Below are 22,643 nucleotides of genomic sequence, written 5' to 3'. Positions count from 1 at the left end.
TGAGTGGATAGGGAATCACTGTCAAAAGTGGATAAAGTTACATTTTCATCACCAGATCTCAAAACAAGCTAAAGTTCAGCAAAACAACTAGTCAGGAATGGTGGATAATTAAGCAACAGCTGTGTTCATTACCAGCGCCATTACTAGGTGGCACAATGACTGATGCACTCAAGGTTGTCTAAGTGATGACCATGCACAAGGATTATCCAGCAGCAGCGAGGGTGGGATAGCAGACACTGGCTAGCAATAAGGAGGAAACGTTAGGGTGGTGGTTGCTGGTACAGCTGGTGTGTCAGCCAGATGTGAGAGGTTTTGTCACGCAGTTTGATATCATTTTCATTGTCATAATTTGCATCAGTTAATCCTGCACACTTCATTACATAATAAACAGGAGGAGGTGATAGCTCTATGAAAATCGCTATCCTCAATTACAGAAGTCTTAATTCATTGTTAAATATATCCAAGACAGATGAAGTATGGAAAGAGAATGAACCTTATTTTGCTGATAGGTTTATTTACAATTTAGTGCATTATAGATCTCTGCCTCTTAACTACCCTAGCTGACCCTCCTAAAACAAAATCCACTTGTTCAGACATTCTACGATATACCTCCTGGGCAGTTGAAACATGAACCTAAACCTTCTGGCCCAGAGGGACACTTGCACTCTTCCACAAGATTCCCTGAAGGACTCTTTTAATGTGTGCTCTCAAGAGTTTTTTTTAAATCTTGTAACCTGTTCAGGTATCTATTGCTTCATGGTAATAAACTTGTTGTGGTTACTTTAATGACTTTAGCAATCATTCTGTTCAGAGATGTTACTGCACATTTCTGGAGCAGATAGGAACTTGAACATAGGCTTCTAGGTTCAGGGGTAGGGACAAAACTACTGCTCCACAAAAGCACAAGTGTGCTTTTATTCCACTTTTTTATTAAAATCAAACATTTTCACCACCTGCCACAATGGGATTTGAACCTATGTCCACAACTGGTGGCTCTGATTACTAATTTGGTGACATTACTTCTACATCACCAGCACCTCCTTGTGCACTCTCAATCCTTAAAACAAAAATAGCCTTCACCTGTATATCTTTAATAATATAATCAACTAACCATTCATATACATGATTAAAAGACAGGTTCTGAAGTATTTGCAGTCATCTTCAGCCAGAATCGCTGAAGGATGATCTTTCTTGGTTTTATTGTCAGGTCCCATCAAAGATTCCATTCTTTAGTCAATATGATTCATTCTATGTGATATTAAGAAATGGTTGAGTGTATCAACACCATAAAGGATTTAAGCTGTGACAACCTCTGGGCTGTTCTGCCTTAACATATTCTCAAGAATTAAATGGTCCCCTTCCTCAATTGAAATTCTGCCATCTAGCCAACAATGTGGAATATTGGCTAGGCATGTCCTTTCCTTAAAAATCAGGGCATATCAAACAGAGCCAATTACAGTCCATCAGTCTACTTTTAATTGAGTGCAAAATGATGAAAGGGGTTGTCAAAAATGCTGGTGAGTAACACACACCTAAGAATAATTTGTTCATTGATAGTCAGTGGAGTCCAACAACTAACAGCATTCTCTTTGTTTGTGTGTGGTTTCATTCACCATCTACATAACTGGACCAGTCTTCTAAATGTTGTGACTACAAGAACAAGTCAGAGGCTGGGAATTTGGTTGAATACCTCAGCTCCTGACTCCTCAAAGCCTGTGGCACAAGTCAATAACATGATGCAAAACTCTCAGAATCCCTACACTGTGGAAGCAGGCCATTCTGTCCATCGAGCCCATGCTGCTCCTCCGAAGAGTATGTCACCCCCTACTCCATCCCTGTAACCTTGCACTTCCCATGACTAATCCACTTAGCTAGCATATCCCTTGACACTACGGACAATTTAACATAGCTATTCTACTTACCTGCACATCCTTGGACTGTAGAAGCACCCAGAGGAAACCCATGCAGACACAGGGAGAACGTGCAATGACCACACAGTCAGTCACCCAAATGTCAAATCGAACCTGAGTGCGTGGCGCTGACAGGCAGCAATGCTAACCACTGAGTTACTGTGCTACCCCACATCTGGATAAGTGCAGTTTCAACAGCACTCAAGCAGCCTGACACCATCCAGAACACAGCAGATTTCTTGACTGACACCCAATCGAAACACATTCAAATTCATTTTACCCACTCCCAATGGACAGTGGCAGCAGCATGTCCTATCCACTAGATGTACTGCAATAACTCATCAAGCTCCTTGGACAGAATCATCCACAACCAAAATCTCCACCACTGAGAAAGACAAAGAAGCATCTGCATGGCAAAACTACTACTTCTGAGCCATATATCATCCTGAACTGGAACCATATCAATGCTCATTCACAGTTGCTGGATCAAATTTCTGCAATGCACTATTTATGATCACTGAGGGTAACCTGCACCACATGGCTACAGCAGTTCAAAAAGTCAGTGCACTATTACTTTATCAAAGGCGTTTAGGAATGGGCAATAAAATGCCTTAGTTGATGATGCCCATAGTCTGTGAATGAATAAAAAAAATTAGTCTGGCCCAAAAATTTCACAAAGTGTTTAAGTGGTACATGTTCACCAAGGTTAGTTGGGATTTTTGCAAGCTTACATTAATCCTGGTCTAAACTAGACATCAACTAAATTTCAAAGATGAGATGACAGTGTTAGTGCTTAGCACCAAGGCAGCATTCCACCAAGTGGGATATAAAGGAGTTACATTAAAATTTAAATCAATAGGAATCATGAAAAAAACTAAACAGAAGCTGTAGCCATGTCCTTATCAAAGGTAGCTGGTTACGGTTATTAGAGACTAATCATCCCACCCAAAGGACATCACAGCAAAACTCCTAATTCCTAGCTCTATCACCTTGAACCACTTTAGCATATGGTCTGAAGTGGAAATGTCTGTAGATGATAGCACAGGATTTAATTTAATTTGCAATTCACCAGATAATGAAGCTGTTTATATGTCTGAAAGTAGGAAAAATTGGATAATGTCCAGTTTGATCTGATAAACAGCAGGTTACATAAGTACCAGGTATGGACCGTCTCCAACAACTGACACCTAAACATCTCATTATTTGTTGACACATATTGGCATTATCACCAGTCAGTTTCACCAGATTCTGATGTTAGTTTGGAACTAGTTAGGGATTCAAGTACACAGAATAATTCTATGATCAGTCTAAGTGTCGTACCATTCCTACAGAAATAGTAGATAATTAGTAGACTGCTTCTCGTCAGTGTTACTTTCGTCAATATCCAGAAGGAATATGCCCAGTTTAGACTGCTTTCAATTTTTCCTCAGTTTATCAATTTTTTTCTCTTTACCCCACTCAAGCCACTTTTGCAGATATTAGAAATTCAGTATGTAGGGAAAACTGCAAACTTTACAAATGCATAGCACAACACAACAAAGCATCATTGTCAACCAAAGATTGTCAACCACTGCTATTCAAAGTGAATAAATATTCCAAAAGATGCATTATAAGTGTTATTATAATAGATGAAGTTGGTTTGATTGACTCATCAGGAAACAAATCTATCACATTAAGATAACACAAAGCTCTAATTAAACACAATGTTAATTCTGCAACTGATTATAGACAGAAAATATGAAACCACTTGTTAACAGCAGTAACTAGACCCAATATGGCTGAAATATCTGCAGTTACTTGTTATCTTACCTCATCACCTTTCAGAACTTCTGTGCCATCAAAATCGCGAGCTTGGTTTGTTTTCTGTGCAAGTTCTTTCTCCAGGTTTGATAACTCCTCTCTTCCTTCCTGCAACTCTTCAGCTTTAGCTTCTTTTTTTCGGGAAATGATAGATGCCTGGAAATTGGTGTGAAAATTAAAATGTTACTTTGGAATTTGTTCATCACTGCAGATGTATAATTTTGTCATTTGTTTTAATTGAGAGAACAATTAAAAAAAAACCTTCTGTAGTAAATTTCACTACTGCCTCATGGACATAATTTTATACTCATAGGTAACTGGCCTATGAAAAGCACCTGGCTAGTCTGGTACATGGACTACCGGATATGATGTTTGACTGTTAAACTTACCTGCACCTTAAAGTCAAGAAGTTCCAGAAAGATGATGTTCTCAATAGACAAATCTAGGTGATTGGAAACAGATCAATTGAAACAGTTTTTGCACATTTTAGTTTTTGAAATGCAGGTGGTGCAATTAGAGACCAAGTCCTCTACACAATGAGAGATATCAGGTCATCATATAGATTGTTGTACCCTGGCCTGATACATTTGAAATACCCAGATGTCCCCAGTGAATCTTCTGGAAAACATTCAGATGGACAACTTATGGAACCGTCAATCTCTCTTTATAGGTAACAGTTATTAATAATACTGATAAAAAGGTGTTGCTCAAAATACTGCTACACTGGGAGCTTGGCCTACCAGCAAATGTAGTACATTGGCCATCTTATCCCATCCTATTGAATCTGAATTAAGATTGCTCTCAGGATTATGCATGATGCATCTATTATTTGGAAAGTATGGATCATAATGTACAGAGACCTTGACAAAATTAGCACATTTCTGATTCAATCAAATGACTGCTGTTTATCCTCAGTACAATGCTATGCCTGATCTTGCTTCAAATGTCATGTTAGAAGTTCATCAATCTAGGCAAAGTGGGGTAAGAATTTTCTCACTTGATTCACCATTAAGTTCTGTGATATTCCAGGGTTGTAGAATGTCTTGATGTCTATTTTCGGCAGATCTGCTGTCATTCGGTTGTTTCAGTAATGTCACCCAAAATAAAAACATTGACTATGAGAATTCACATTTGTTGTATGTGTTAACCTAGTATCTTGTAACTTTCTCAAGACTTTCCTTACCCAAAGTCACATTAGGCTTCAAAGGACTGGATGGGAATGTCATTTATGTGGCATATAATGCCTTTCATTCCTTCTAATATGTGGGATGCTATCCACGGTAAAATCTCGTGTGGATGTGATGATCAGAGAAAGATGGTTAAAACAATAACATTCTCAGGATGTTATGAATATGGCTAGCAGCCTGGAGTCCTTGTGGAAGTTGCCACAAGCCATTGTTAGCATCCAACTTGGTGGAAGATTGTGCTGTTAGCAAGTTTAACTAGGCTTTCATCTATAGGTGCCATTGGAAATATCTCTTGTTGCACTTACTCCTTAAAATGTGTTAAGTCAACACAAATTCTAATTAAACCCTTCAATTTAGGAACTGGCAGCATACCAGAACACCAGGTAGATGGCTATGTGAGATTTGAAATAATCCCTTATGGAGCATGGTTTCACCTATACTCCTACCTTGTTTTTAAATGGATTTGGGACTTTTCTGGGGGCGTACCCAGGATAGATTTGACAACTCTCTTCACTGTGACATGGTATACAGTTTTCCTCAGCCTTTAAAGAATTTTTAGAATTATTGCTAAAACTAATTTGCTGGTTCCTGATTGATAGCTGCATCTACTTTTAAGGATGTTCTTGAAGATTATGTAGTTATCCTGCTGACCAGTGAACATGGCTGACTGTAGATAACATCCAATGTTTCAATGATTCCTTGCCTTTGTGTCTTAACATTGTTTGAAGCTGGGCTTTGTCCTTGAGGCTGGTTCCTCCTGGGTCCTGTAGTTGTATCATGAAAACTTTAGGGCCATTAAAGAAACAGAAAAGTACCTCCAGCCTCTGGTTCCAATTTAAAGTGTGAGGGACACCACTGAGAGCAATGTTAGAGCTCCAGTATTGGTTTGTGACTTCCCCAAGAGAACAAATGTGCCATGCGGGTTTGCCTTTAAAAGCAGTCTCCTTGTATTTTCTTATATACACTTTTGTAATGAAAAATGACTGTTGTGACTGAAGCTAAGGCTTTCTACAGTTGATTAGGGCCTTCTTCCCACCTTCTTCAAGCCCTCTTGAAAATCTTGCAAAATGATACTTGGTGCCATTTCTGCATAGACACGAGACAGTTGGCAAAAACAAATAAATGACAGAGTATTTGAAATTATACCATTATTCAAAGCACCTACGTTTGACAGCAGCTGAGCAGGTAAATGCCTTGAATTCCAGAAAAAAAAAGGGCGAAAAGCTTTCCCTCTATCTTCCATACAAACTCTCCCCCCCACTCCTCCTCCACTCCAATCAACTGACTTAAAAACTGGTATAATTGAACCAACAGATTGATTATGGATAAGGTGATTTCAAATTTATGCTCTCAAGTGGCAATAACTTCCAAGCGACACAGGTATAAATCTCAATAGGGCTGAAATGATAACCCACTGGATGACAGTACAAAAATTTAGATGACATCAAATATATTTTCCATACTTTACAATACATCAGAATCTTATCTGCCTGCTTTATACTGATTAAGATGAATGAATAAATGTGAGGAATCACAAGGAAAATCTGCAAACAATTTCTCCATGAACAATGTGCCACTGAATAAATTCATTGGAACTTTTCTCAAGTGAGTTTGTGGTGGGAGGAATATCATAACTATAGAGTATATATTCACTCCTTGAGTTTATACTTTCCTATAAACAGAATAGATCATTATCTTAGTTGATTGGGTGCTGAGTTATATGTGGTAAGAGCAATTAAAGGATTGTTTTTATTCCTTCACAGGATTTGGGCATTACTGGTTAGAATGCCAAAGTCTAAAGTCACTTTCTTGTACTACTGCTGTTCGGACAGGAGTTCCAGCACTTTGACCCACCAACAGTAAAGGTCGAGTAATATTGTTCCAAGTCAGGATGGTGTGGCTTGGAGGTGAACTTGCACATGGTGGAGTTCATCTATTGCCCCTGTCTTTCTAGCTTTTAGAGGACGTGGATGTGGAAGGTGCTGGCAGAGAAGCCTTAGTGAATTAATGCAGTTCATCTTAAAGAAGGTACACACTGCTGCCACTGTGTGTTGGTGGTAGAATGAATGTGTGATGGACAGATTGTCAATCAAGTGTGCTGCTGTATCCTAGATGGCGTCGAGCTTTCAGTATTGATGGAAAAACATCCAGGCAAGTGTAACTTGTCCCTCATAGTTATGGTTAGAATTAGAATTAGGATTAGATTATACTGTCACGTGTACTTAAGTACAGAAGTACATGAGTATTGTGAAAAGCGTACAACGTCGCCATTCCTGGCACCATCTTAGGTACTAAGGTACCTAGGCACAAAATCTTAGGTACAAAGTAGAAAATAAACAAAGTTAAAAGTTAAGCATTAGTGTCCTTCTTAGTATAAAGTAGAAAAATAAAGAAATAAGAGATAAGAGTTAAGTTACAAGGTATGTGCAGCAGAATTCCTAGCTTCTGACCAGCACTTCTAGCCATAGTATTTACATGGCTGTCCAATTCAGTGTCTGGTCAATGGTAACACCCAGGAGTTTTCAACATTGTTAATGCCACGCTATTTCAAAGGAAATGGTTAGTTTCTTTTTGTTGCAGATGGTCATTGCCTGGCACTTGTGTCATTTACCATTTGTCAGCCGAAGGATAAACACTATCCAGATTTAGATGCATATGGTTACAATATCAGTAATCACGGTATTCAGCATCTCAATCAAGGCAAATGACACTGAACATTGTTCAATAAAGCAACCATCCCTACTTCTGTCACTATAAGGGAGGGAGGTAATTGATGAAGCACTTGAAAACAGTTGAGCTTAGGATACTATCCTGAAGAACTCCTGCAGTGATGATTTGGGATTAAAATGACTAACCTCCACCAACTGCAGTCATCTTCTATATGCTAGGTATACTCCAGTCAGTGGAGAGATTTTCCCCAATTACGAGCGACCTTGTAAATGTTGCTGAGGGGTCCCATTATACCTTTTGGATATGAGTGCAATTGCTGGATTTCAACCCAGAATTGGGAGCTGAAGCCTCAGCCCCACTTACCAGAATTACATCAAGTAAGGTTTGAAATAACTCTTAATAACTCCAGCCATTCAACCAAAAATTCAGTCACATTAGAAAAGTTGAAAAAAAACCCCACAAATGATGTACTTCATTTTGAAATGAATAGAATAAGTTTGGAGCTCATCTTCAATACTAAGGTTTATATCATCTTACCTGTTGCCGAAAAAGGAACAGTTTGTCATCCATTGGATCATTTCTCATCATTCTCTTCTCAATTAATTGGTTAATTTGAGTATTGATCTCCTGGATCTAAAAATTGAAAGCAGTGATATCAAAATAATAAAAAATACCAATCTTTCTGAGAATGTTCTGTTTTAAATAATGCATATATATAAGATATTAGTATTTCAAATGTTGGACAGATTTGACTACAATAGAACATTACAAGTTTCAGCACAATTCCAGATATAATACAAACCCTAATGTAAAATGCTATTTTAAAAACTGCATTGACAAAGATTAATCAAATTTTAAAATACATATTTCAAAACTATGACACTATAAAATCCTGAGCGAGACACTGTCCTCCATTCTATTTTCTTTGAGCTGTAATGTTCTTCAAAATGTTTAACATGGTAATGATATTACCCATAGGAGTACATGGACATCTCTTGCTTAGCCATATTAACAATCCTGCATTTCAAATTATTTGAAATGATCAAATTTAAATTTCATTAAAGACAGGACAATGGAAAAGCAGGAACTAATAGACAGTTCAGCGTCATCCCACTGTAGAACACTAGAAGGGCAGAAATTGACAGACAGACCAGCAACAAGATCAAATTAAGTGACCAGGATGGATTTCTGGCCATTTGAAATGGCATGCAGGAAGCAGTAGGTTAAATTGATTCTAAATCAAAATATTTTGACAGTTACAGATATGAAATAAACAGAAAATGTTGGAAATACTCAATCGGTCAGGTAGAATCTATGGAGAGAGGAACAATATGAACATTTCAGGTTGATGATGTGGAAAAAGTGGAAAAAGTTACCGGTTATTAAGTACGAAACAGAAAAAGCAAGAAGGAGAGGTACTTTCTTTCTTTCTCCACAGATGATGTCTGAACTGTTGTGTACTTCTCACATAGAACCACAGAATATAGGAGCAGGAGTAAGTTGTTCAGCCCTTTCAGCCTGCTCCGCCATTCAAAATGATCATGCCTGATCATCCAACTCTAGAAAGAAAAGGGCAGCAGACATGGGAACAACATCCTGACTTGGAAATAGTGACAGTGAAGAAATGGCAATCTAAGTCAAAGTCCTTCTCAAGGATAACTAGGGACGGACAGAAAAATGCTAGCTAAGCCAGCAACATCCATGTCCGATGGGTGAATAAAAAAAGTACCCTGTCCAGTCCTATTAGAATTTTATAGGTTTCTAAGAGATTTCCCTCATTCTTCTAAAGTCCAGTGAATATAGTTCTAACTCATCCAGTCTCTCTTCATATGCAAGCACCGCCATCCCAGTAATCAGTCTAGTAAGCCTTTGTTGCACCCCCTCCATAGACAGAACATTATTCTTCAGGTAAGGAGACCAAAACTATACACAATCTCGTCAAGGTCCTGAACAACTTCAGGAAGATATCCCTGCTCCTGTATTTGAATTCTCTCATTATGAAGACCAACATACTATTTTTTTTCTTCACCACTGCTGCACCTGCACATTAACGTACAGCGGCTGGTGTACAAGACTTATTGCACCTCCCCTTTTCCAATCTACTGCCATTCAGATAATAATCTGCCTTCTTGTTTTTGTTACCAAAGTGGATAACCTCACTTTATATTGCACTTGCCTACTCACAACTTGTCCTGAAACTAACAGTTTCTATTTTTATTTTCTGAGGCTAAACAGATTCGTAGTGGATAAATAAAATGGCCAGTATCATTTGAATAGCATTGTAATTGAACAGATGATAACTACTGTTTTGTGGTTGCGTTCATACGTGTCATTATAGTGATCATTCTTCGGAAGGGAAATCATCCACAGAGAAATCTGATTTCTTTGATGCAGTTCTTTTGTTCTCAGGCTTTAATAACAGAATTATTTTTGCAGGAAAAGCTGTAATATCAAAATAAGGAAGCATGTCCATAGGGACAGTCAGGACAAGTGAGGAAGTTACAAATTGATCAGACAAAGTATTGGTGAATGGATTACTGGATTACCTAGAGCAGAGTAGCGAAAATCAATTCTTGCTCTGTCACCTATCACTTAAATACTAACTTTAATAATGTTTTACTTATTGACCATATTCATACAGTTAACTCAAATTAATATCAATTTTGACCTATTTGAATACTATGCTACAAATATTCCAAGTAGATCAAGTGTCAGTGGGGAACATCAAGGTTCACTGATTGCTGTATCACAAGGTTTACAAGGCATAGTAGACAGTGAGGAAGGTTTTCTAAGATTATGAAGAGATCTTGATCAAATGGGTCAATGGGCTGAAAAATGGCAGATGGAATTCAATTTGGTATTGCATTTTGGTACAACAAACAGAGATAAGACATATACAATTAATGGTAGGGCTGTGGGTAGTATTATAGAACAGGGGGACCTTGGGGTTCATGTACATAATTCTTTGAAGTTCATGTCACATATAGACAGGGTGATTAAAAAGGTATTTAGTATGCTTGCTTTCATTGCTCAGTCGTTCAAGAGTTGGGATGTAATGTTGAGGTTGTATATGACATTGGTGAGGCCTTTTCGGGTGTACTGTGTCCAGTTCTGGTCGTCCTGTTATAGGAACGATATTTCTAAGCTAGAGAGGGACCAGAAGAGATCTACCAGGATGGTGCTAGTTAAAGAAGGTTTGAGTTTTAAAGAAAGCTTGGATAGGCTGAGACTTTTTTCACTGGTGTATGTATGAAGGTTAGAGGTAACCTTATAGAAGTTTATAAAATCATGAGGGGTATAGATAGGGTTAATGGTAGGTGTCTTTTCCCTTGGATGGGGGATTGCAAGACTAGGGGGCATATGTTTAAGTGAGAGGGAATAGATTTAAACAAAGACACGAGGGATAATTTTTTTATAGAGGCTGGTTTGCATGTAGAATGAACTTCAAGTGGTGGATGTGGGCACAGTTACATTTAAAAGATACTTAGATAAGCACATGAGTAGGAAAGGTTTGGAGGGATATGGCCCAGGCGCAGGCAGGTGAATCTAGTTTAGTTTGAGATTATTTTCAGCTTGGACTGATTAGACTGAAGAGTCTGTTTCCGTACTGTATGACTCTATGCCAGTGGAAAAGAATAATGAACAATCCAGACCAAGAACAATTAACTGGGGAAGAGCTGACTTCAAAATAGCAAGAATGGAGCTCAGCTAGAGATAGTGGAGCCAAAGTTGGTGGGAAAAATTAAAGCTGAACACTGAATCACCTTCATTGAAGAAACATTTAGATTTATTCAAGGTATATTCTCTCAAAAGGGAAAAATAGGTCAAACAAATCCAGAGCTCCTCGAATGGAGACAGAAATTGAGATAAAGGAGAAAATGTGTTCTTGTGACAGGAGTTATGTGGAAAACATAGAAAATTCAGAAAGGTGTAAAGCAAATAAGAGAAGAAAAGAGATATTATCAAGACAGACTGGCAACTGTCATAAAAAGGAAAATCCAGTAATATTTGTAAGGCACATAGGTAAAGAGGATTAGGGCTGATTAGAAATACACAAAATAGGAACAGGAAAAGTTCATTTGGACTGCTCCATCAGTCAGTTTGAGCACCCTACTTAGTACCACATTCTCATTTTACTCCATTATGGACGAAAAAAAATTTACACACGGAAGCAAAGTCATGGCTGAAGAATATTTTGCATCCATCTTTACAAAGAAAGTAAATGCAACCAAGGCCATTGTGACAGATGAAGAAATTCAGTAACTAGAAGGCTTCAAAGTTGTTATGGGACATAGTATTAAATAGACTGGCTATACTTGAAAGGACACCACAACCAGATAAGATACATCCAAATGTACTGAAGGAAATGAATGTTAAAATTGTACTTGTGGTAAAGGTCAATAGAGTTAGGGGATAGATACTTCCCTGCTTCTGAAGTGGGAGTCTCAAAACCTATGCTGATTGCCCAGTATCAGAGTTAAGGATATCTTCACCAGACCGGAGAGAACACAGAGCAGGAGGAGAAGGATCCAGTTGTTAAGGTGTACAAAGATACCAATGATATAGGTAGCACTAGAAGGAGGCTCTGATGAGGAAGTATGAGCAGCCAGGGGCTAATAAGCAGAACTACAAAAGGTAATGATGCCTCGATTATTACTTGAAGCACAAACAAATTGACATTGGGTAAGCAATATTGGGGAGTTAGTATGTCACTCAAAGATTGGGGTGGGAGAAATGGCCTTCAATTCATGGGGCACTAGAATCCGTTTGGGAAACAAAAAGAGGAAACTATACTGTTTGGACAAATTCTACTTGGGGAAAAAAAACACTGCAAACAATGTCCTGGTAAGTTTTGTAAGTGGGACTGTAGAGAGGGCTTAAAATGAAATAGTATTCACTTAAGGAAAAATGCGAAAAATTAAATAGAAAGAACAAGGCAACAATGCAGGAAAAGATGTGGTTATGATAACCAGAATGTAAATGAAGAGACCAAACTTACAAACATAGAATGTGCCAGCAAATATTGGTTGAAGGAACATTTAGAAATCCAAAGATAAAAGTTCAGTCAATTGAAAAGTATATCAATGCTGATAAAGAAAAACTTAGTGGGTGATTAGCTCAGCTGGCTGGATGGATAGTTTGATGCAAAAGACATGGGTTCAATTTCCTTACCAGCTGAGGCATGGTGACCATTCCTGCTATCTCTCTAATGAGATCACAGCGCCATGGTCTGCTACATCTAGGACAACTTGCAGTTCCAGAGGACTGGAAAATGGCTAATGTAATACCACTGTTAAAGAAGGAAGGGAGGCAAAAGATGGTCAGTTATAGACTGGTTAGCCTGACCTCGGTTGTTGGTAAGATTTTAGAATCCGTTATTGGGGCGGCATGGTGACTCAATGGTTAGCAGGCTGTATTGGTTACACATGGGAAACGCAGGGATAGGGTAGGGGTATGGATGTGGTTGGGATACATTTTGAACAGTCAGTGTGTACTTGATGGACTAAATGGCCTGTTTCCACACTGCAGGGATTCTACGATTCTATGAGTTGGGTCGGAAGGAAAGGATGGGGTTTACTGCTGACATAAGTAGGTGCCATGCAGAAACAATAATAAAAGTAATAAAGTTTTGGTCATTTATCAAAAACTTAGGGCATCCATAATAAAATGGTCATAAACGTAACATAGAGTGGAATCACTTAGATCTAATAATTGTTACAAAGACATGGTCTCAAGGTGACCAAGGCTGGGAAATAAATAGTTCAGCATACAAAACATTTTAAAAAGATGGGCAGAGTGGAAAAGGAGAAGGGGGAGCCCCAATTACAAAAGGGCTAATGAGAAAGAATATTGATTCAGGAAATGAGTCAGCAGAGTTAGTACAAATGGAGATTAGAAATAACAAGGGTGAGTAAACACTGTTGGGAGTAGGTTATAGGTCCCTAATTGGACACAGCATTAAACATGAAATTACTGGAGATTGTAACAAAGGTAGTATAATAGTTGTTGGCCAGTTTATTCTTCATATATATTGTACCTATCAAATAGGCAAAGCTGTGTTTGTAGGATCCTTTTGTAATGACTTCCTGGAACAATATATCATCAAACAAGCAGAAGGTAGATTATAAGGTTATCAGCATTATTCAATGAGGCAAGGTTAATTAGATCTACTGGAAAATAGTGATCATAACATGACTCAATTCCACATTAAATTTGAAACGGCATAGTTCAATCAGAAACAAGAATCAAAAATGTAAGCAAAGCCTGAGGGAACAGCTGGCAAACATTGACTGAATAAATAAACAGTGGTAAAGATGTAAAGAAGCAATTCAGAATGTTCCATTGAAACAAAAACTCAGCAAGAAAGATCCATCCTTATCAAGGAGATTAAAATAGTGTTTGATTAAAATCAGAAGTTCAAAATCTTGCAAAGAAAAGCAGTAAGCCTGAGGATTAGGATTGTTTTAGGAAGCAGTAAAAGAACAATAAAATGTTACTCTGACATCAGTCATCAGCAAAGGTCTGGGATCAACTGTTATCAATACGTTTAAACAAGCATAGCATGATTTAAATAAGTCAAAATTATTTTACGAAAAGGAAATCCTGATTAACAATCTTATTAATTTTCTTGAAATGGAATTAATATAGTATACTAGGGTTGCCAAAACATTGAATAAGGTGCCACACAAAAGGCATGAGAAAAGGGGCTCACTGAAATGGGGGCTGGAATTCTGCTGGAATGGGAATTGATGAGCGGATAGGAAGCAGAGTAGGGATAAACGGAGTATTTTCAATTTGGCAGGCTTAAACTAGTGAAGTTTTGCAAGGATCAATGCTAGAGCCTCAGCTACTTATGATCTGTATTAATGATCATACAAAGAGACAAAAACATATCTAACCTTGCTGATTATACAAAGCAAGCCTTGAGGAAGACATAGACTCCACAAAAGATGTAACAATTTAAGTTAATAGGTAACAAGATAGCATATGGGGCATAATTTAGAGAAGTGTGAAGTTATTCAGTTTTATTACAGGACTGGAAAAGCGGATTGCTTTTTAAAAAAAATGTAAACTTATACATGCCTTTTGGGCCTATGCAACTGACTTTGTTTAAGTTTAAGAATCGTGTTATGATTGGAGTATGTTGTTTTCAAGGAAGTCTTATACAAGGAACACAAAACTTCAGCAAAAAACAAAGAACTGCAGATGCTGGAAATCTGAAACAAAAACAGAAAGAGCCAGATAAACTGTGGAAATAGATTCAATGTGGTTCAGTGATTCTTCTTCAGAGCTCCATTACTGGATCTGAAACATGACTCTGCTTCCTCTCCAAAGATATTGTCAGACCTGGTGAGTTTCACAAAACTTTAGCATGCAGGTACACGAACACGTGAGCTGGTAGATCCATTGCAACGGGACTGAAGCACAAGAATGTCATGCTCCAATTTTAAGGGGTTTGACAAAACCACTCCTGGAATATTGTCTGTAACTTTGGTCTCCATATTTAGGCAGGATATACTTGTATTGGAGGCAGTACAGTCAAGGTTCACTAGATTGATTTCTGGGATAAGATGGAGAGATGGTTGTCCTATGATGAGTGGTGGAGTAAATATCTAGAGTTGAGTAGAATGTGAAGCAGTTGCAAATAAAGTCAAGATTATGATTGTTTCCCTAAAGTGGGGAATCTAGAACAAAAGGACACAGTTTCAGGCTATTCATTCAGGAATGAGATAATGAGAAATCTCCTAAATTCTTCACCCTGGAGGTTTACGAATATGCCACAACTATATGTAATTAAGGGATATAGTAAAAAAGTGAAATTGAAGCTCAACATCAGCCACAATTATGTTGAATGGTGCAGTATCATATTCTGCTCCTAATTTTCCTGGTGTGCTGTGTATGAGCAAGAAGTGCTGGAAATACTCAGCAGATCCATCAGTATCTGAAAAGGAGGAAGCAAGTTAATATGCGAGATGTGGATTCTTTCAGAAGAACTATGATTTTAGTTTTCCTATTAAAATGCAAATTTGCTCGCAGTTGTTATGTGTACCAATGGGCCTGCTTTTTCCAACCATTGTTTTTTAGATTTCAGATTTTGTAGTATGCAATTTTGGTTGGTATTTCAAATCATGAAATATAGACATTAGGTAATGTGCTGTTTTCAAAGAAAATCAGTAGTCTTTGGATAATGATCAAGAGGTATTTCACTATCAATAGATATGGAAGACAAAGAGAGAGGCCCAATTACTGATCCTGCACAGATCCACCTTTATGGAATGGAAGTGGACGTTGCATTTAACTATTAAGCCAAAAAGGAAACTAAAAGATTGCTTACATTTCTTTCCTCTACTTTGTTCCTTCTTTGGAAAACAATATTTCAATAATTAACAATTAATAAAACTGTCATAGTAGCTATCATAATTGTCAACAACTGCAGTAACACAATTTATGGCTTTCCCCAAAAAGTTTGTATGACGCCAATTGCTATTCTCATTACGTGTTGTTCTTTACAATTAAGATCAAGAATAATTGCTTCCTAAGTCTGTCTTGAATTCATGCATGAAGCAGATGGACCACTATATTTGCCATCTAGTCTAGAAAACTGTTGACTATATATACTCTGTGCTGGATTAGTGGTGCTGGAAGAGCACAGCAGTTCAGGCAGCATCCAACGAGCAGCGAAATCGACATTTCGGGCAAAAGCCCTTCATCAGGAATAAAGGCAGTGAGCCTGAAGCATGGAGAGATAAGCTAGAGGAGGGTGGGGGTGGGGAGAGAGTAGCATAGAGTACAATGGGTGAGTGGGGGAGGAGATGAAGGTGATAGGTCAAGGAGGAGAGGGTGGAGTGGATAGGTGGAAAAGGAGATAGGCAGGTAGGACAAGTCCGGACAAGTCAAGGAGACAGTGCTGAGCTGGAAGTTTGAAACTAGGATGAGGTGGGGGAAGGGGAAATGAGAAAGCTGTCGAAGTCCACATTGATGCCCTGGGGTTGAAGTGTTCCGAGGCGGAAGACGAGGCGTTTCTCCTCCAGGCGTCTGGTGGTGTGGGAGCAGTGGTGAAGGAGGCCCAGGAACCTCCATGTCCTCGGCAGAGTGGGAGGGGGAGTTGAAATGTTGGGCCACGGGGCGGTTTGGTTGATTGGTGCGGGTGTCTCGGAGATGTTCCCTAAAGCGCTCTGCTAGGAGGCGCCCAGTCTCCCCAATGTAGAGGAGACCACATCGGGAGCACCGGATACAATAAATGATATTAGTGGATGTGCAGGTAAAACTTTGATGGATGTGGAAGGCTCCTTTAGGGCCTTGGATAGAGGTGAGGGAGGAGGTGTGGGCCCAGGTTTTACAGTTCCTGCGGTGGCAGGGGAAAGTGCCAGAATGGGAGGGTGGGTCATAGGGGGGTGTGGACCTGACCAGGTAGTCACGGAGGGAACGGTCTTTGTGGAAGGCGGAAAGGGGTGGGGAGGGAAATATATCCCTGGTGGTGGGGTCTTTTTGGAGGTGGCGGAAATGTCGGCAGATGATTTGGTTTATGCGAAGGTTTGTAGGGTGGAAGGTGAGCACCAGGGGCGTTCTGTCCTTGTTACGGTTGGAGGGGTGGGGTCTGAGGGCGGAGGTGCGGGATGTGGATGAGATGCATTGGAGGGCATCTTTAACCACGTGGGAAGGGAAATTGCGGTCTCTAAAGAAGGAGGCCATCTGGTGTGTTCTATGGTGGAACTGGTCCTCCTGGGAGCAGATACGGCGGAGGCAGAGAAATTGGGAATACGGGGTGGCATTTTTCCAAGAGATAGGGTGGGAAGAGGTGTAATCCAGGTAGCTATGGGAGTCGATGGGTTTGTAAAAAATGTCAGTGTCAAGTCGGTCGTCACTAATGGAGATGGAGAGGTCCAGGAAAGGGAGCGAGGTGTCAGAGATGGTCCAGGTAAATTTAAGGTCAGGGTGGAATGTGTTGGTGAAGTTGATGAATTACTCAACCTCCTCGCTGGAGCACGAGGTGGCGCCAATGTAGCGGAGGAAGAGGTGGGGAGTGGTGCTGGTGTAATTACGGAAGATCAACTGTTTTACGTAGCCAACAAAGAGACAGGCATAGCTGGGGCCCATACGTGTGCCCATGGCTACGCCTTTGGACTGGAGGAAGTGGGAGGATTCAAAGGAGAAATTGTTAAGGGTGAGGACCAGTTCGGCCAAACGAATGAGAGTGTCAGTGGAAGGGTACTGTTGGGGACGTCTGGAGAGGAAAAAATGGAGGGCTTGGAGGCCCTGGTCATGGCGAATGGAGGTGTAGAGGGATTGGATATCCATGGTGAAGATGAGGCGTTGGGGCCGGGGAAACGGAAGTCTTGGAGGAGGTGGAGGGCGTGGGTGGTGTCTCGAACGTATGTGGGGAGTTCCTGGACTAGGAGGAATAGGACAGTGTCAAGGTAGATAGAGATGAGTTCAGTGGGGCAGGAGCATGCTGAGACAATGGGTCGGCCAGGGTGGTCAGGCTTGTGGATCTTGGGAAGGAGGTAGAACCGGGCAGTGCGGGGTTCTCTGCATTTACTCTCATCAATACTCAACAAATACTGTAACAACATTAACACTGCACCTTGCTTTCAAGCTCACTGAGATCAGAGTGACCCATTGCAGGTTCTGCAACCACTTTCTGTAAGTAATGAACAGTTTTCTTCTTGCTATCCAATTCCTTGGGAAGCTTGTCTGAAACCATATATGTATTGAATTTTATTTCCTCATCCAGCCTCTTCATCAAACCTGAAATAAATATTCAGTTCAACCATTAAGAGTTAAATATTACACATGTTGTTTCGAATTATTTTATATCTGATTTCTAAAGGTACAGACTTGTAATACTTATAAATACAACTTTGAGCCTTCACGTATTTGGGTTTTTATCACCAATAATCACATATGTTTAGACCCATTAGTCATTAAAGTGTGAAAATTTCAAGAATCCTACCAGGCTGCTGGGTAGGTCTCTCATTGAGGAAATAGAACAGCAATTTTCTTTCACGTCACAAAGCAACTGTGCCTTCTACTGGCTGGGCTCAAAACATAATTTACAGCAAAGCAACTGCTGTCCCTTTTCAGTTTACATATAAGGAAATAAAGCAACTCTAATCAAAATTAATTTTTTGTGGGTATTTTGTGATTAGTCTACGGTATTCTTTGCCATTCATAACTCCAATAATCTGCCAAAGTGCTATAGAATTTTATCTGTCAAGTAGCAGATAACATTTGAACTACATATACGGCAGACAATAGCAATTGTCAAAAAGAAAAAAATGACCACTCTCTGTGACTTTCTGTGGCACCAGTCCGCACCAAGTCAAACACAATCGACATCTTAGAAATTTTCAGTGATCAAAAACTTAACTTCATGAACAACATGGTTATAGGAACAAAGCAGACGTTGGATACTCTGTAATGAAAAACATATTGATCCTTCAAAGTCACTTCACACTCAACTTCATTGCCAATGGGTCCAAACTTTGGAACAACACTGGAGGTACACTATGGAAGGCATGAAACATGAAGGCAGCTCACAACCACTTTCTGAATGTGAAACAGGGATGGGAAATAAATCCTGAGTTTGCCAATGATGTTCACATCACATTCTGATACTGCTTCCTAAATTTGTATTTTGGTGGAGCACTTACTCTCAGGCTTTGCATCTGCTGAAGCTTGTCGAAGGTCCTTTAACTGCTGCTGTGCTCTCTGCAGCCTTTGTTCTGCATGGAATAACTGGAGAAGAAAAATATAACATAGGAGCCGAATATAATAAAAGCAGCACAAGTTTGCAAAAAGTTCATTTTATGGTAAATGGATACAAAATAGACAACTTGCTTCAATGACAATCTTGTTTTAATGACATTAACCTAAAAATGAAAAATAAAACAAATTATACTATGCCAAACATACGAGGAGATTGGATTAATTTTGAGAAGTTACGAATGTGTTCTTTTTAAGTTACTTTTCTGGTGACTTCAGGTCACATACTTGCTATCACCAGAAGACAAATAAGGGATACACTGCATGCTGCCATTAATCAAAGCTCCATCAAACACATTGTGCCTAAGATTCTGAACTGAGTTTCTCCTGCTCCAATTACACAGAAATACCTGAAGACAATGCAGACATTATCAAAGAGTCAATATAGTCCCATTACTCAGTACATCATTCTACATTCTAGCCAAACTATACAATCATTAAAGGAGACAGTATGAAAAGAGACTGGCAGTTAACTCAAAAGGGGATCCAAAGTGTTCAAAAGGTATAAAAATTTTAAAGGGATGGTAAAAGAAGTGGGGCTGATTAGAAACCAAAAAAGGGATAAACACATGGAGGTAGAGGGCATCGATCAAGCATTAAATGAATAGTTTACACCTGTCTTTAACAAGGGAGATTATGTTGCACAGATCAGGGTGAAAGAGAATGTAGTTCAGATACTTGAAGGGGTAATTCATAGGGACCACTCTCAAGGGGTAAGGACAGCAAAGGCTGACAGTGGCCATTAAGAGGTCTTCCAAAATCTGGACTAAAACCTCTGTTGACCCCTTATCATCTAAGCCATTAAATTCAAAACGCTTGTCTAAAAATCCTTCCTTACAAAAAAAAGGCATCTTGTACAACCCTGATATTTACACTTTTATCTGCAGCTGTCTTAATTTTGCACAATTAACCTTACAATGTCTCCGTCCACTGCCAAAAGGCTCAAAACCTCTCCAGTCAGGACTTCAGTCACCTTCACCCTCCTTCCGACTGATGCAGCTTAGGGATTGTATGTTCTCCTACTAATTGCAGTGGGATATTTAAAAAGAAATCAAAAAGATGCTACATAACTCAAAGTAGTTGATCTGCAATAGTTTCATGTAACAAGCATATATGTCTATACATGGCTTGTCACTATATGCAGTATAAATTACTTGATTTTTCTGTTCCTGCTTTTGCTGCATTAATGATTCTTCCCTCTCCTTCTCCACACGAAGCTGTCTTGCCATTTCTAACATCCGCTGGTGATTTGATACAGTGTCCACCTAGTGAAAACATATAAACATTGCTCTTACTAAAAGCGTCTTAAGAAAATATACCCAAGATCCTATATCCTGGACGATTCCCTTCTATCACCAATAAATAACTGCAGATGACAACATAGAATTCACACCAATTAAACCAACATGTCTGCATTTAAAGTGCAACTCCTTGTAGTGATTGGCAACTCTCCCAGCATGTATCAGTTTACTCAAACATGTTATTCAATGCCTTCCTTAAGCAAGGAACATGCTCCTTCAATTCAGTTTTACATTTTCCTATGTGACATGCGATACATGGCTGAAGAAGCAACATCCTTACTAGATAACTGAATCATACCCTTTTCTTTAGACGCTCGACACGCTTAATTAGTTGATCCTTCTCTTCCTCCATAGCATTTATGTCCTGCAAATCCAAAGAAAAATTTATACTGTGTATTACCTAACTTTAAACATTTTAACACTGAGGTTTTAACCACATAAAATGCTAAATTGAAATATTCATTTATATATGCTTACACACATAAAAGTAATTGCAATATTCAGCGTGATGCAACACAAAGTTCTGAAAATATACATTTCTTTTATTTGCCGCCCAAGTATTACTTTGAAAAACAAAACATTTTACTTGCTGGTCTCAGCGGCACACCATTTCAGCATAATTCTTGTGCTGTGGAGATCCAGCAAACAGCTATGCATTCACGATTTTTTTTACGACAGGTATGGTTAGCAAAAGCAGAGCATTATGAATGCTGGAAATTTGAAAAAAAACTGAAAGCTTGCTGGAAACTCTCAGCACGCCACGTAGCATATGGAAAGAGAGAAAGAGAACAGCTTACAGTAGATAACTTAACATCAGACATGAAGAATGAGAAAAGGTGGAAATTGAAAGCCAAGTTGATGATATTTTACAGCTTGGGCTGACGAAGAAAATGGCACTAAGAAAGCCAACTGGGGAAAAAAGGTGAGGGGGAATCTGGTGTGACAGGAACAAACAATGTTTCACTTATCCCATTAAAATGACATATTTACAACCCATAAAGATTACTATCGCAAAATTGTTTAGTGGCAGTTAAGTAATAGTAATCAGAAGGGAAGTTGTTAAGTGTGAGAATAAGTTCAGTCAGGTGGAGAAGGATAATGTTAAATGGGGACTGGATGTGTTGCATTTCTTTCAATTCTTCAAGCACAAACTCATTAATCTCTCCAATAGGACTCGTAAAATACAATGTGAGAGCTTTACTCAAAGATCACAGCAGTATGCACACATTTCTGGAGAGATAATGTTTGAGTTTACAGAAGGGTATTTCTTTCCCATTAAGAATTCAAGTATTTTTCTCATTCACAGAAACAAAAACCCAAATCCTTGTGCTCCTTAGTTTTATTATTCCCTCCAGTCCTACAAAACAGAGACCTCTATACTCCCCCAATTTTGCACATGCTAACTGTCTTCTCTCTACCACTAGAGATGATACCTTCCATTGTCTAGTCCCAAGTTCTGAATTTCTCTCCCTAAATGTCTCCACTTTCTCTCGCTCACCCCTTCTCCTCATTAAAATAGTAATTAAGAGTTGATCCTTGACCGAGCTTTTGACAGCAATCCTAGTTTATCCTTATTTGGAACAATGTCAAATTCTGTTTACTAATCATCCCAAAGAAGCACCTTGGAACATTTTACTGTGATAAAAATGGTTATATAAATGCAAGTTATTATGTTCTCATTTATGAATAGGGGTCCAATTCCCTCTGACATATAAAAGTAGGAACTAATGTGTACTTTCCTTATCAGCAAATGACAACTAAATATTTATGGAGATACTTTACATGTTTTAAATACCAGCAAAAAGACAAATGCAGTTAAATTCATTCTCAACTTTAAAAAAGTAATTATAAAGAGATTACAACAACAAGCATTTTATCCTAGTTTACTAGGGGCTTGACACTTCTAATAAAATATCTTTTAAAATAAGTAAGTTACCAACTTTCAAAAATATAATAAGGAATTTAGTGTGGAAAATAAATGCTAACTGATCCATTCAAAATTGTGCAAT

At 38.9% G+C, this 22,643-nt stretch overlaps 1 protein-coding gene across 3 annotated transcripts in view; it reads right to left on the bottom strand.

Annotated features, from left to right (window-relative positions):
• The window catches only part of ift81 (intraflagellar transport 81 homolog), a 149,780-nt gene that overhangs the window by 109,574 nt on the left and 17,563 nt on the right, over positions 1–22,643 (bottom strand). For all 3 annotated transcript variants that reach the window (XR_011962981.1, XM_072587493.1, XM_072587494.1), the window contains exons 6-11: positions 20,933–20,998; positions 20,488–20,598; positions 19,222–19,306; positions 18,153–18,316; positions 8,105–8,200; positions 3,720–3,866 (exon numbers count right to left, since the gene is read on the bottom strand). Coding sequence is in view for 2 of the 3 variants with exons in the window: in XM_072587493.1 (XP_072443594.1) it covers positions 3,720–3,866; positions 8,105–8,200; positions 18,153–18,316; positions 19,222–19,306; positions 20,488–20,598; positions 20,933–20,998 (669 nt within the window). In the remaining variant the exon portion in view is untranslated. The remainder of the gene's footprint in view (positions 1–3,719; positions 3,867–8,104; positions 8,201–18,152; positions 18,317–19,221; positions 19,307–20,487; positions 20,599–20,932; positions 20,999–22,643) is intronic.

This window comes from Chiloscyllium punctatum, chromosome 17, assembly GCF_047496795.1.
Source record: "Chiloscyllium punctatum isolate Juve2018m chromosome 17, sChiPun1.3, whole genome shotgun sequence".
Lineage (NCBI taxonomy): Eukaryota > Metazoa > Chordata > Chondrichthyes > Orectolobiformes > Hemiscylliidae > Chiloscyllium > Chiloscyllium punctatum.
This window is presented reverse-complemented; position numbering and strand designations above follow the sequence as displayed.